Source organism: Pecten maximus, chromosome 12, assembly GCF_902652985.1.
Source record: "Pecten maximus chromosome 12, xPecMax1.1, whole genome shotgun sequence".
Lineage (NCBI taxonomy): Eukaryota > Metazoa > Mollusca > Bivalvia > Pectinida > Pectinidae > Pecten > Pecten maximus.
In genome coordinates, this window is record NC_047026.1 from 33,146,671 (window position 1) to 33,164,372 (window position 17,702).

The 17,702-nt window shown below is 34.1% G+C and overlaps 1 protein-coding gene across 1 annotated transcript; it reads left to right on the forward strand.

The window, feature by feature from the left end:
• Window positions 1-15,468: 15,468 nt before the first annotated feature.
• Window positions 15,469-16,098, forward strand: LOC117339001 (RUS1 family protein homolog). The gene has a single exon (XM_033900366.1). The coding sequence runs from the start codon at window positions 15,469-15,471 to the stop codon at window positions 16,096-16,098; it is 630 nt and encodes a 209-aa protein (XP_033756257.1).
• The last annotated feature ends 1,604 nt before the right edge of the window (window positions 16,099-17,702 follow it).

Genomic DNA, 17,702 nt, shown 5'->3' on the forward strand with positions numbered 1-17,702 from the left:
TTCCTATATTGCCCCATGTGGGCCGGAATTCGTTAATAAAGAATTGTATTGTATTGTATTGTATTGTATTGTATTGCATTGCATTGCATTGCATTGTATTGTATTGTATTGTATTGTATTGTATATATAGTCTTGAACTATCAAGTATATGCATTCAATATAATTCTAAGTATATCAGAGCCCATGAAGTGGGTATAGGTTACAGTACATACAGTATATGTGTATGCCATAACATTTTATTTCAAATACTGATGTAAAAGCATCTATGTAAATAAGTTTGATGAATATGGATTAGTTATTACAGTATATATCATACACAATATAAGAATTAAAAATATCGTTTAGCTTACTAAAAACGGCTGGTACTTTTTGTATACTTTTGGACTGTCAAGCGTATATGTATAATTTTGTTAATTTTAGGACTAAGTGTATCAGAACCATGGAGTATCAATATTCACATTATACATAAATAAAACTCTCAAAAATATAACACGATAATCATTAAAATGGTTACATTTGAAAAGGTAGTGGCATGCATTTCGCGAGAAAGGAACAATTACAAGATGGACACAAAAATAAATTGACTTTTAAGAGGTCGGCATTCAATGCACTACATCCATGCCGAATTCGGCTAGGTATAAGTTCTTTTTCCGACTGTAAGTGCTGTTACAGGTTTCTGAAGATCTTAAAGAAATGTCTAGAGAATTGCCTTGGACCCGCTGGGGCCTTGGCGGCCCCCAGACCCCCTCGGCGCTCGCATTATCACTAATTTACTTGACCCCTCCTGGACCCGCACCTGCGTACAGACCTTCAGAAATAAAACAAATGTACCGTGTACAGACCTTCAGAAATAAAACAAATGTACCGTGTACAGACCTTCAGAAATAAAACAAATGTACCGTGTACAGACCTTCAAAAATACAACAAATGTACCGTGTACAGACCTTCAGAAATAAAACAAATGTACCGTGTACAGACCTTCAGAAATAAAACAAATGTACCGTGTACCGACCTTCAGAACCAAGACAAATGTGCCGCGTACAGACTTTAAGAACCAAGACAAAAGTAGCGCGTACAGACTTTTGGAACTCGATCATTAATGTGGTTCTACCTGAAAAATAGCGGTGATAATGTATTTGTGTATGTTTTGCTTGTCATGTAATCACGACCATCGCCCTTAATATTGTTGATGACAATGAATTAATTGCGAATCGAGTTTGATGAAGAAATTCATATAAGGACAGATACCAAATAATGTATTATTTGTGGTTCATTTTTCTTAAACAAAGGTACGACAGCTGAAAATAAATCTTTACAAAATTATAAGCTGGTATAAGCAATAAAACATTAAGTATAAAAAAGCTGAACTTTGGATTTAATATGACAATAAGTATTCATTCTCCTCAATATTCTTTCTTTCTTTATGTTGTCGTTTTGATTTTCATTTTGTCAATGCAAACTATCCTCTAGACTTAAACACATGTGAACCCGATACTTGGAAAGAATTTCTTCTTTTCCAAAAAATTACACGGAACATACTATACGATGAAATAAGAGTTTAACCTTAAAATATGAACATTTAAGCCACATTAAAACACAGCATTTTAAACGGTTTTTGTTATTGACGCGCCAGTAAAACCGTAAAACCAGCATTTATGATTGAGCTAAGCGTCTAGTACCGAGATGCCGACAGTCAAACGTCTGTGACTTGGCCCACAGTTGAGGACGGCATTGGACGTGGATTCTAGAGATACATAAGAAAAGCCAACTCTCAGTGCTACACATCAAGATTCGCTGATAAAGGTGGATAATAAGTCTTTTTGCCAATTCTTATTTCCACAGCTCTCAATTCTAAGTCTAAGATAAGCATGTGGTTTCAGATATAGCAAGGAAAATTCCAAGCCTTCACTATCACGACAATGGGTCTAACTATTACAAACAAGACTTCTACACCATTATCTGTTATTGAAAAAGAAGGACAACCATATGTTTGACTGGTAGTTCTGTCAGTAGAACGTCTTATCTTGATGTTAAGGCAAACTTAAAAACGCGATCATAAATCTGCGTATAGCCAGGAGACGTAAACGGTTGTAATTCCCATGTGAACTTGTCCTGATTACCAATTACGTGTTAACAAACGAACAACTTAATTCTCCTTTATTTTTGACCTTTCGACCTTCATTTGATTGCTCATTACGTGTTTATTAAAGAACAATTTCGTTGTCTCCATTTTGACCCATCGACCATCATCCGATTACTTATTACATATTTATAAAAAAAAAAAAAATAATTAACTGCCTTTCATATATGATCTCTCAATAGTTGCATGTGTTAAAAACAAAAACTCAAAGTTCAATGCTTATTTTATAATGATAAATGTTAATAACATTTTAGGATGGATTTCCAGTGAATAAATGAATAATTGTTGTATTGGAGTGCGAAATCAAGGTTCTAAGAACGACATACTCAATATACGAAGTTCTGACCTAATAACAAACAAAACGTCTGTCTCAACATCATATCGACAGTATGTCTTGTCGTGTATCAGTTGGACATAACGATGAGTAAATTAAACATACCAACAGAGCGGTATATATAGCAACATACTATATCAACTATTTGGTATGAAAATCAAAACAAACCTAAACCAAAGCTAAATTGCTGCTTGGTTTTAAATCGTCTCCTGATGAGGTGTAAGCTAATAAGCTAACAATTGCAATAGTTAGATATGTATATATTGTAAGGTGACCCATTCATAGCTATATACAAATGTAGATAAATATATGTACTGTATGTCTAATCAAATTTACATTTACATTTTCAATACATACATAGAATGACTTTGTGATATTGTTACTTAGCATTATGTATATAAATTTGTTAAAAATATCTAGCATATGTTTATAATGTTGTTCGTGTTCAAGCTTGATATTGCACAAAGAAGCGCAAAATATCACCAAAATCCGTACAATATTTCCGTCAATTATATGTTTGATCTTCAAATTTACCAATATCCTTATATTTATCTCCCCTTGTCTGTAAAGTATATACAAATGTATATATATATTAATATCCTTATAATTGTCCCATTGTCTCTAAAGTATATATACCAATATCCTTACAATTGTCTCCATAAAACCAGTAAATTTGTACATAAAACATGTTTTGAATTAGAAAATTACGCGGATTCATACAGTTTGCAAACACAATTTTTTTCATACCCCGATGAAACTAAAAAATAATTGACATCAACGCTTATAATTAATTTTTGAAAATAATTTTCTAATTCAAAACATGTTTTATGTACAATTTTACTGGTTTTATATGGGACTATTTTCCTCAAATCAATACGCAACGTCAATTGTCGTATTGTGACGTCACATTTTTTGCGCCATTCTCGGAATTTCTTTCATAGAAGAATGAAAAGAATTTTTCGACCAATCCAATTTGAGTATTTACCATGAAAACAAAGAAAAATTAGTTATAGTGTTATGAAAAATAAATCTCAACTAATCAGAAAGCCGCACTCTGCGTACAAACAATGGAAAATTAATTATATACTAATATCTTTATACATTTGTAATTACCAATATCCTTATACATTTGTAATTTTTCCATTGTCTGTAAAATATATATACCAATATCCTTATAATTGTTTCCCCTTGTCTGTAAAGTATATATATTAATATCCTTATAATTGTTTCCCCTTGTCTGTAAAGTATATATATTAATATCCTTATAATTGTCCCATTGTCTGTAAGGTATATATACCAATATCCTTATAATAATCTCCCCTTGTCTGTAAAGTATATATACCAATATCCTTATCATTATCTTCCCTTGTCTGTAAAGTATATACACCAATATTCTTATAATTATCTCCCCTTGTCTGTTAAGTATATATACCAATATTCTTATAATTATCTCCCCTTGTCTGAAAGTTATATATTATTGTCCACTTTTCTGTAAAGTATGTACACGAATATCCTTTCGCTAGGTTTTCGCCTGTTGGGTGTAAAATTCGATAGTGAATTAGATACAAAATCACCCGGTAGAATATAAATAATATAAAGGGAAACTAAGCACTTAGCTTAATTTATGCATCGGAAGGCGTGCACATTTCCTAATTTTCGTACAAGTTTTGCTATAAATTATACACGAGTTATTTCCCTTTAATGCCCCTGTTGAGCAGCAAAGAATTATGGGTAGCAGCTTTCCCCTGATTCTTTTATCTTCTTATTTTATGTTTACTATATTGGATGATGTTTCACATGCCTGTTTGAAGGCGGAGATTGGCAACACCCACACAGGGTTTTGTTTTAATTAACTACCCTTTTCATTTTGAGATGTTTATTTTTAGACGTTTTTTAATGATTGTGTTATGCTATATTAATTTTGTATTGTTAAATTGTAATATGTTTAGAATTTATATTAAATGTCACCATATGCCATGTATGGTGGCCATTTTCAATCTACACATTCTCTTTGTTGTCTTTGACAGGACCGAAGATGCATAAATACAGCTAATGATTAAACATTTTTAATAAATCGCAAAACTACATAACATGGGAAGGGCAGTCTGTAACATATTATCTTCATGGGAGTTGCTTATCTTATATTGTGCTATAATTAGATTTCGAATCATTTGAAATGTATTTCTTTTGCCGGTGGTATTAACAGGAAGTTAAGAATTCGTTTTTACAAAGCGTTTAAACATCAAGCATCACGGTTTTAGCGCGATACGTAACATGTGAAATGTAACATATGTTCAGGTTTTAACAGACAAAACACCAACAACAACGACGACGACTCCGACAACGATAAAACACCAACAACAACGACGACGACTCCGACAACGATAAAACACCAACAACAACGACGGCGACTGCGACAATGACGACGACGACAACAACAACGATAACATAAATACATGTTGTATACATACCTTAGTTAAAATAATGGCATATTTCCTATAAGATATAAATACATATACACTGAATAAATTGATAATAATAAAAAACAACAAATGTACAGAAAGTATTTGATTGGTTACAGTTGAGTGTCGTAACTAAATTACAAAATATCGGCGATTTCTGTCGTGCGAGAGAAATGTTAACATTTATGTATGATACTCAACTTCATTTGTAAAGATGAAAAAATATAAGGTCAAAAAAGGTGCACATCAAATAACTCGGGAGCTACAAATAGAACCATCCGGAACTCCTCAGGGCCCACAATACCCGATATCATCATGTGACCACTGTATATTATCATATGTCATTTATGCGGGAAAGGTCATCAATAAGTTGGCAAAACTTACCGACCAATCCCTTTGTCATTTTATGTCAATAAAATATGTTTAAACTAAATACCCGATGAGTTCATGGCGCTCTTTTACGTCGAATTTAATGACGTCACTAGAATTTAACGCTATTGTTAGATGGGTGCTAAACACAGTATCAGCGTTTTCTGTTATTATTATTCTCGATTAAACCTCCCTAATCCCCAATGTAAATAGGCACGCATGGAGAGACAGAATCGTTCTCATTAATTAGTAAATACCAAACGTTATATAACTGACTATGTAATATACTGATGACATCATTCTTTTACTAAAAAGTGAGGATATGTGTTTTATCAAAATGAAAACTCCTGATATAATACTCGAACCAAATTACTTCAGTAAAAGAAAGTATTTGTTGGATATATGCTTCCAAGTGAGCGGTGTACTTTCTAAAGATGTGCAAAGGGGTGGTCAAAAACAAGTCCTAAGGAATGGAGAAAACAAACGGCAGTAAATCAGTTTGATGTAGATAAACATTTATCATTTCCTTTCAACGTCACCGGGAGGTTGAAATTGTGTTCAACAGACAGCTTACAAAATGTAAAAAATCTAACGCATGCGCAAATCGTGATCGCTTGCCATAGCTGTGCAAAGGGCGGAACCGACATGAGGGTGATGTGTGTTGGAGGGGGCAGATAGAATCGGGCAGAGGGTCGGCAAGTAATTAATGAACTATCAACTGCTGATCTTTGTTTCGGAATTTTGATATATTGTCAACATCAAATATATCAGATAAATAGTGAGCAATTAAAACCGTTTTTGTGAAACGAAACTGGCATGAACATGCGCCCGATATATAGCGATTTGTTCAGGACATTCTTGATAGATTGTGACTTTCTTAGAGGATCCAGACAGGGTTCAAACGTACTCAATGTGTGTAGCACTACGCATACAGTAACTATATTTTTTTCAATGGTTTTGTATATTTTCATATGAAAATAACATTCCATTTGTTGTTTTTACCATTCTAGTATATGTTTATTATATGAGTATACATGTATACGTACTTATTCGAATCCCAAAATAGCATCAATATGAATGACCACTGCATGCTGTTCTATCATGTCTACAAATGACGCGTATGTTTGGTGGAAAATATCAATGTTAGCACATGCGCCAAGCCATTACAGTCATTTCCATCAACAAATGAGTCAAATTACCTCCTCAAAGCTCGGTGTGTGTTGTCTTTCCACCCCTCCTTCAGGCCTCCCACTCTAATCTAGCTGGGTTTGATTTGCCCCGAAATTTGCTTCATGTGTTACCGATAGCTTCTGACGTTTGATACCGTGTTATTTCAAGCGAAAATATCTTGAAATTCAGATGTTGAACAAATTTAAGTGGGAATAGGCGAGAAAATACGATTAATGGCAAGTGAGATATCGTACTTATGGGTAGTAATATTGAAAGGAGGCACCTAATTATCAGGCGAGTATCAGCCACGTGTACCAATAAACAGACATAGGAGAGCTCCTTAGCGGAAATAAATCGACGTCTTTCAAATTCTTTATCTCCCACGAAAAGATAAAGATACTTCAAGAGCCTGACGAACGGAGTTCACACATTATCAAAACGAAATCGTAATGGCAATAAAACAACTTTGATCGGTTTGTCGTCTGTGAGTTTAAAAGACATCTTTTGATATGTTTTGATTTTGGAAGATATAAAACGCATATGAGGTATTGTCAATGGTACATGTAAGTCGAGCAGCTATTTTACACTGCAGACCAAACTGTAAATAGAAGATTTAATAAGACTTAATTTAAGCGGAATTAATCGATGTAATGTGTTAAGTAATCCTGATGTCTTGATATCAAAGTATCAAATAAGAGAGTTTAAATAGTTTGCCAATGATGGAATTTATCACAAAGTGGAATAAAACCCATACGTAGATATTGTCTTAGAAATATATCAATTCAGATGGTTACATGTATACACTATGAAGTTATATACGGGAAGATAAAGGAAGTCGTATTAGATTGAATATATGTTAAAAATATCTATTACAAATCACCAAATTATTCTTCATAGCGCTGAAGCGCAGAGTAAACAATTTTAAAACTATATTTCAAAACTTGTCACGAACTTGTTTTGTTTATAAATGTCCAAAACAAGACACAACTACCTCCGTCATCAGCGTTTAATGAAGATGATTTCAACTTTCTATGTAAAAACATATTAAATCAACCATGTTAACAATTATTCTAGAACATTGGAACAGCGTTCGTGTGATTCTGACAGTAAGAGAAAACTTCGATCATGCTCGAGGAAAGAATAACTTTTCTACTTTCATAACAAATACAAATATTCAGTGTATAGACTATTTTTAATATTGTGTTCAATAAAACATGTTGACCATGGAATTGTGTAAAGCAACTGTCTTGTCTGCTTAGATAATAACTGGCAATAAAACATATAGATTGAACAAATACTGACACTATATTTGCCATGTAGGATATTGTTAATACTATTCTAATATTGTGTATTCCATCTTAAAATGAATTATAAGATAAATATGAAACGCATTCTAACTAGTTGATAATTTATCTGTGTTTTGATTTTAATATCTAGGTGGTTTATTGATTAAACTACTACATATTGAATTTTACGAGGAAAGCAATATAGCGTTAGTGATATTCTAAGTGAATCGTATAATCCATATTTCTATTACCTGACTTACATGTACCACTGCTATTTCAGAACCTTTAGCGGTATGTTAATATGACAAAGTCACTACAAGGACAATCCGACTGATTAAAGCATGTTACAGTGTATTGTTTTCGGTAAATATAGAATAGAAACCTAGCGTTTGCTTTGTGTCCATTGCCTGATTACTAATACACTTACAGATGTACTAACCAGCCCCAGAATGTCTTGTTTGTAAGTGAATAATTACCAGAAATACTATGTTTGTTTTTTATGATATAGTTTCCTGATGACTTTGGACTTAAAGCATTCTTTGTATCTAGGATGTAGTGGCCATGTGATAATGTTCCCAACTTTTTAAATCTAACATTTACTGCATTTTATATGTCAAATAGCATTGTAAAAATAAGTAACATACAAAAAATTCGTATTGTACTACTAAATGGAAACTGAATAGAAAAATATCCAGGTAAAACTATATCATAACCACTAAACATATGCAATCATTAACAGTTAATTCACTTATAGGATAACAATGCTTTTCATAATTACACAAAGTAAAAAAGACGAGCCTCGTTATCGTTTGTCACCCTCCTACACGCCATGATTTAGCCCTCACTTACACTGAAGTCCCCTTCCCTGACTCTACACGTGATGCCTTAATTACCAAGTGGCAAAATCATTGTGTACGTGTTGTTTTATGCTTCTTTCTTTGTGTGAAACGATCAGCCATACTCTATAACGAGATACCTATCATTCCGTGTACCACTTTCTTGCCCTCCTGGCAGAACCAATTGTCTTGTATGAATGCCTCATCATTCCGGCACGGGACGGCGGCTTTAACGGTCCTATGAAAACCCATATAGAAGGAGCATTCTCTGCATTGCCATCATCGCCGTGTCGCTGGTATATACGGCCATCTAACTCTTATCTTAATTACTTGTAAATCTTACGGAATTACCCCGGAGCTATCGTATATCTGTATGTAGAGATTCTCAGTAGATCTAGATGTAAAAGTGTCATCAGGGATTTTGGTAATCATTTTTCAAAATGTTAGAACACGTAATTCCGAGGTTGCTTGTCACCAGTATAAAGTAAAGACCTATGTTTCTACATACTCGTATATATGCAGATCACAGTGTTACTTGGATACATGTGTGTAAAACGTATTTCAATATCCAACAATAACATTTCTGTGTCAACTGGAAGTGAAACAAATGATGTCCATATAAATCGTTCAGTCTGAGATATTCGGTAAACTATTGACATGTGTTTTAGAACACCATCTTTTACCAGTATTTTTCTGTGTGTACCATCCCCCAACACAAACGGTAATAGAATTTGAAGCTCACTTATCTAAATGTGTAGAAGCAATCCTGAATGAAGTTTGCAACCGATGTTTTTATGGGAACCAATGCTTAAATCAATAGATGAACAATATAAAATGATAAATTATGGTATACCACAAAGGACTTATCCTGGGACTATCAAAGTTTAGCGCATCAACAGTTGAGAAAGCAAAAGTAAAAGACAGAACTGCAAATAGTATAACAGTTTAGTGGAAGGATTTAAAAGCGAAAACCGCTAAAATGAGATTACCGCTACAAAATGTATGTTTACAGTAGTAGAGATAATTTTAATTGCGAGAATATCATCAGATGGTTTGTCCGTTAAATAATATAGAAATAACGTAGAATCGAAATCGATCCAAAATTATAAAAAAAAAATCACATAATGTTTTATATTTATAATATAACGGTCTCTTAAGTTATAACGATAGGAAATTCTTAATTCAGGTTTGGAACTTAATGGAATATCTTGTGTGTTCAACGGGTGATAATTCGAGGCTACCCGTGCACTGAAACGAAAAGCATGTGTGCTATGTATCAAAGAAGAGTTAGGTTTACATAGAAAACACGCCGACCTCGATGCCCGAAGTATCAAATTATGTGCCCTCGTGTGGCCACTTAGGGGCTAATTTAATCACGCTTAGGGCCAAATAACTGTACGTACATACAACTTGACATAGAAGTGGTCTTGAATGATGAAACAATTCAGATCGCGACAGAATTAAATCATACATATTAGTATGATTCGGTTAATTATTAATTGAACATATTATCCGATAGCGTTATCAGATTACTACAAGCTATCCACATTGACTGAGAGTGTTCACGTAAACAACATAAATTGTTTACAAATGACTGCAATCTGAAAGTGAAACAATGAGCTGGCCATATACATTGTGTTGTAGTTACTTAGTTTTTATTTTTGTTAGTTCCACATTTGTCGTTGTCCGCTAGGTTAGATGTATTTATTTCACGTTTCCGAAGAAACAGGTGCAGTTTGGTACTACTTCAGAAGTAATGTTCAAAATTGATACGATTTACTATTATATAAACGCATACACAATGTCTTATGTTCTAACTTATATAAGTAGAAGTTAAAGGGTTAAATATACATCATATACGGAACAGGAATGCAATTTGTAAATATCATATACAGCGTAGCCTGCTCAATAACCTCCAGACTACTGAAGTACAGATATGCAAATGTCTATTCATTTGAAAATCAGTACTTGTAAAATGCTGTTCAGGTGATAGATAAGCTTAAAAGGTGTGATGAGTTATAAAACAGGATGTGTCGGTAAGTATACATATACCAGTATTATATATAAGGTACTATATATAGAACATACATAAAGATAAAATAAATTATATCTGATGAAAATATATATTCTACCATATTTATCGCAGCAAGCGAGAAGGTAAACAATCTATTATCAAGGACATGTAAACAAGCATGCTTGATCAATTGTCCAAGCAGAAAACATGCTCATCAGACCATGATCTTTATGTACTTCATTTTCAGATTTTACTATATCACCCTTCAAAATAATTATTGCAATTATTTACCTCTGAATAAAGTTACAGTTGAAAATAAATCCCTAGAAAATGTCATAATTAAACAAGAAATTTCCAGTATTTTGATATAAATGTTTTATTATTCATATATATGCATCTAAAAGTAAATTAAAATTTCATAATTTTGTAAATACAATGTACATTTATCATGTATACACACTATATTATCTATTGTATCCGTACCGTATAAAAACATGATTTCATGTTCTATTAACACATTTACACAGTATAAAAAGGACTAGATATATATTAACATACTAATACATCTACATATCAACGTTTCACGATGTTAGATAATTTCTAGGTATTATTCATGACTTATATCAAATAACGTAAAAAGTACATGCATAATTACATGATTGGATAGTAAAAATATCTTTAAATAATGATTTGATATGTATATCTGTTGCCATAATTTCAATTACAATGATAATGAATCTGTTCAAATTGGATATGCTCCTGTTTGTTTCTGCAATAATGTCCACATTAAGTTAGTAAAAAAAAAAACACACAAAAAATTACAGCTGAACAGTTGATATCATCAAACAAAGAATATGGATATATACATGAAACCGTAAATCTCTAATTTCATATCGCACGAGGAAATAAAACTTTCAGATATATATTGTAATTAGCAATATTGATATTCAGTACGATTGTATATTGGAGGTTACACTAGCCAAACCAAAAGACACAGCACGCTCAAATACAAATAGATATCACGAAGAAGAGGCATTGTTACATTACACTGCGACAACCAATGTTAGTACAACTAACAGTTGAGAGGGGTTCCAATAATCAGTAATTAATAATAAAAGTTTTAAATTGAATAAAGACTTAGCTAAATAAAAGTTAAGAATATTAAGTAAAAATACACAATAACAATATGAATTTACATCTTTATGCGTTTCCATAGTCAATATATGCCACACACGAATCAAACTCTATTCCTTGTTTTAACTTTAAATGCACTTTTCAGGAATCTATGTATCAACGCATTGCCGTTGGAATGGTTTCCAACCTGTTTCAAACTGAAGACCGAAACTTGGAGATGGCCCTGAAAGACTGACCTATTCCTGGAGTTAAGTCGTTATCTAACGACTTTGAGTTGAGATCTTGTTACTAAGCATTCAACAGTCGCTATGGAAATTGCATACCACAAATCTTATCTGTGTCATAAAGCTTCCCTTTTCGATATTTTTCTGGGACGATAAGTCACCGACTGAACATCCAAAGCCAGTGCGACTATAGACAGGTGCTCCGTAACGTCAGGCAGCAATTACAGATAGGGAAAACATACATATAGTCGTGTAGAAAGACTTCGGGTCATCTCAAGTCTAACGTGTAAAGTCTCTCGCTTTCAATAAATTGTATCTTTATCTAATAAATCGTATTTTTATCTGATGTGTGAAACTTATGTTTAGAGCTTTGCAAATAAATTGCTTGTAGAATGATGAAAACGAGAATACATTTTTCAGCATCATTGCAAAAGTTGCTAACTGAAATTCCAGAGACCGGTGGGTGGTACTGGGGGTGTTGGGAACATATTCCTTATCAGGTTCACCCCGGCAGGTGCCTGCCTAATCAGATGTGTTAATTTGTCTAATGTCACCAAAAGGACAAAACTCTGTTTTCGTTTGTACACTAGACGTTTTGGTTCGTTACGCGCAATGGTGGGAATATCACACAGAAATGACAATTTAGAATATATAATACTAGGTTCTTACTGGCTTAGTAAATCAAACCAGCCAGAGATCAACAATCGAGTACAAAAATGACTAAACAACAAACGAGAAACAACAACGACTGAACAACAAAGGAGAAACAACAACGACTGAACAACAAACGAGTACAACAACGACTGAACAACAAACGAGTACAACAACGACTGAACAACAAACGAGTACAACAACGACTGAACAACAAACGAGAAACAACGACTGAACAACAAACGAGTACAACAACGAATGAACAACAAACGAGAAACAACAACGACTGAACAACAAACGAGAAACAACAACGACTGAACAACAAACGAGTACAACAACGAATGAACAACAAACGAGTACAACGACTGAACAACAAACGAGTACAACAACGACTGAACAACAAACGAGTACAACAACGACTGAACAACAAACGAGTACAACAACGACTGAACAACAAACGAGAAACAACGACTGAACAACAAACGACTACAACAACGACTAAACAACAAACGAGTACAACGACGACTGAATAACAAACGAGTACAACAACGACTAAACAACAAACGAGTACAACAACGACTGAACAACAAACGAGAACAACAACGACTGAACAACAAACGAGTACAACAACGACTGAACAACAAACGAGTACAACAACGACTGAACAACAAACGAGAAACAACGACTGAACAACAAACGAGTACAACAACGAATGAACAACAAACGAGTACAACGACGACTGAATAACAAACGAATACAACAACGACTGAACAACAAACGAGAACAACAACGACTGAACAACAAACGAGTACAACAACGACTGAACAACAAACGAGAAACAACAGCGACTGAACAATAAACGAGTACAACAACGACTGAACAACAAACGAGAACAACAACGACTGAACAACAAACGAGTACAACAACGACTGAACAATAAACGAGTACAACAACGACTGAACAACAAACGAGAAACAACAGCGACTGAACAATAAACGAGTACAACAACGACTGAACAACAAACGAGAACAACAACGACTGAACAACAAACGAGTACAACAACGACTGAACAACAAACGAGAAACAACAACGACTGAACAACAAACGAGAAACAACGACGACTGAACAGCAAACGACTACAACAACGACTGAACAACAAACGAGAAACAACAACGACTGAACAACAAACGAGAAACAACAACGACTGAACAACAAACGAGAAACAACAGCGACTGAACAATAAACGAGTACAACAACGACTGAACAACAAACAAGAAACAACAACGACTGAACAACAAACGAGAAACAACAACGACTGAACAAAAAACGAGAGAAACAACAATGACTGAACAAACTAGACACAATAACGACTGAGCAACAAACGAAACAACAACGACTGAACAACAAACGTGAAACAACAACGACTGAACAAAAAACGAGAAACAATAACGACTGAGCAACAAACGAGTACAACAACGACTGGACAACAAACGGGAAACAACAACGACTGGACAACAAACGTGAAACAACAACGACTGAACAACAAACGAGAGAAACAACAACGACTGAACAACAAACGAGAAACAACGACGACTGAACAGCAAACGACTACAACAACGACTGAACAACAAACGAGAAACAACAACGACTGAACAACAAACGAGAAACAACAGCGACTGAACAATAAACGAGTACAACAACGACTGAACAACAAACAAGAAACAACAACGACTGAACAACAAACGAGAAACAACAACGACTGAACAAAAAACCAGAGAAACAACAATGACTGAACAAACTAGACACAATAACGACTGAGCAACAAACGAAACAACAACGACTGAACAACAAACGTGAAACAACAACGACTGAACAAAAAACGAGAAACAATAACGACTGAGCAACAAACGAGTACAACAACGACTGGACAACAAACGGGAAACAACAACGACTGGACAACAAACGTGAAACAACAACGACTGAACAACAAACGAGAGAAACAACAACGACTGAACAACAAACGAGAAATAATAACGACTGAACAACAAACGAAACAACAACGACTGAATAACAAACGAGAAACAACAACGACTGGACAACAAACGAGTACAACAACGACTGAACAACAAACGAGTACAACAACGACTGAACAACAAACGACTACAACAACGACTGAACAAACGAGAACAACAACGACTGAACAACAAACGACTACAACAACCACTGAACAGCAAACGAGTACAACAACGACTGAACAAACGAGTACAACAACGACTGAACAAACGAGAACAACGACTGAACAACAAACGAGTACAACAACCACTGAACAACAAACGAGTACAACAACGACTGAATAACAAACGAGAAACAACGACTGAACAAACGAGAACAACGACTGAACAACAAACGAGTACAACAACGACTGAACAACAAACGAGAACAACAACGACTGAACAACAAACGAGAAACAACGACGACTGAACAACAAACGAGTACAACAACGACTGAACAAACGAGTACAACAACGACTGAACAACAAACGAGAACAACAACGACTGAACAACAAACGAGAAACAACGACGACTGAACAACAAACGAGTACAACAACGACTGAACAAACGAGTACAACAACGACTGAACAACAAACGAGTACAACAACGACTGAACAACAAACGAGTACAACAACGACTGAACAACAAACGAGTACAACAACGACTGAACAACAAACGAGTACAACAACGACTGAACAACAAACGAGTGCAACAACGACTGAACAACAAACGAGTACAACAACGACTGAACAACAAACGAGAAACAACGACTGAACAACAAACGAGTACAACAACGAATGAACAACAAACGAGTACAACAACGACTGAACAACAAACGAGTACAACAACGACTGAACAACAAACGACTACAACAACGACTGAACAACAAACGAGTACAACAACGACTGAACAATAAACGAGTACAACAACGACTGAACAACAAACGAGTACAACAACGACTGAACAACAAACGAGTACAACAACGACTGAACAACAAACGAGTACAACAACGACTGAACAGCAAACGACTACAACAACGACTGAACAACAAACGAGTACAACAACGACTGAACAAACGAGTACAACGACTGAACAACAAACGACTACAACAACGACTGAACAACAAACGACTACAACAACGACTGAACAAACGAGAACAACGACTGAACAACAAACGACTACAACAACGACTGAACAACAAACGACTACAACAACGACTGAACGACAAACGACTTCAACAACGAATGAACAATAAACGACTACAACAACGACTGAACAACAAACGACTACAACAACGACTGAACAACAAACGACTACAACAACGACTGAACAACAAACGAGAAACAACAACGACTGATAGTTTCTTGTTATTATTGAAAAGCTGTACATTTAGGTTTACAAGCAAATTGATTTTCTTATCGGTTTGATAACCTGGTTCAAGAAATTATATTTTGTTTTGATATACTGTTTATCAATGATAAAAAAAACATATTTACTATTAAAACTTTCCAGAATACGTATGTTATAATAATGTGCCAAATCGATTTTAAACAAAATAACGAACAAAATGGATTATAATAGGGAAGAGAGTAAAACAATTATAATCGAAAAAATTCTTCATGTTTTATCTATGAATTAAATATATTTACAATCAACTAATGATATTAAAGAAATGTATATGCCAATAGTTATTGTTAGTTATTTCTGTCAATATTCAATTGTAGTAGTAATGTCTAGTTGTGACGGGTTGTGGAAAAAACACACAAGGAAAACAAGAAAATAAAAATGATTTTTACTCTGCACACCAGTTTTTATTCAGGTTATATAAGAAATGGTTTTGATGGCTTCCTAACCTCACCAGAAATGGCTGTTACTGATTCCCATATGTCCAGCTCTTGTAATTCAATGTAAAAATACAATCAACATTGATGATATGCAAAAATGACTTGTACAACATACAGTCTCACAGTGGTGCTCTTGTATACGTCGTTATTGTATTACTGGTAAGTAAAACAATAGATTTATTCATTTTCAATTTTGAACTTAACTGAAACAAAAACGATGAACAAAGAAAGTTAATCTAATTAGTACATAATGTATACTATAAACTACTAGATCTATGATAATTACTAAAAGTGATTCTTGTTTGTGAAAAGACGCTTGACATTTTCCATAGAAATAAACTACCAACATTACCCAGAACCTAGTAACGAATGTTTTAATGATAATGAATTCACATATCACCCAGATAATGGCACATTTTGTACTTATACACGTATAAATTATCAACACTATCAGAGATTACAATTAAACGTAAATTACATTGTGCCATTATTACCCAGAATATGTTACTTATATAAACAACCATTATTATACAAAATATGCTAATTATATAAACAACCATTATTATCAAAAATATGTTAATTACATAAACCACTACCCAAATAATGTTACTTACATGTATATAAACTAAAAATAATATCCAGAACATGCTTTGTTTGTTTGTTTTTTTGTTTAACGTCCTATTAACAGCCAGGGTCATTTAAGGACGTGCCAGGTTTTGGAGGTGGAGGAAAGCCGGAGTACCCGGAGAAAAAACCACCGGCCTACGGTCAGTACCTGGCAACTGCCCCACGTCGGTTTTGAACTCACAACCCAGAGGTGGAGGGCTAGTGATAAAGTGTCGGTACACCTTAACCACTCGGCCACCGCGGCCCCGTATCCAGAACATGCTACTTATATAAATAACGAATAATACTCAGAGTATGTTACTGATATAAATAACCAATAGTACTCGGATTATGCTACTTATAATAACTACAAATACCACAAAGAAAATGTTACTTTAATTATATTACCAAAAATACCCCAAATATTTTTTTTTTTTGTAATTGCTACATGTACCATGTGTATTATCCACAATGCGTTACTTATATTAATTACAAATATTAATTAGAAAACGTTACTTATATTAATTACAAATATTAATCAGAAAACGTTACTTATATTGATTACAAATATTAATCAGAAA

Coding starts and splice junctions, on each gene's coding strand:
- LOC117339001 (XM_033900366.1), top strand. CDS start 15,469: ATGAACAACAAACGAGTACAACAACGACTGAACAACAAACGAGTACAA.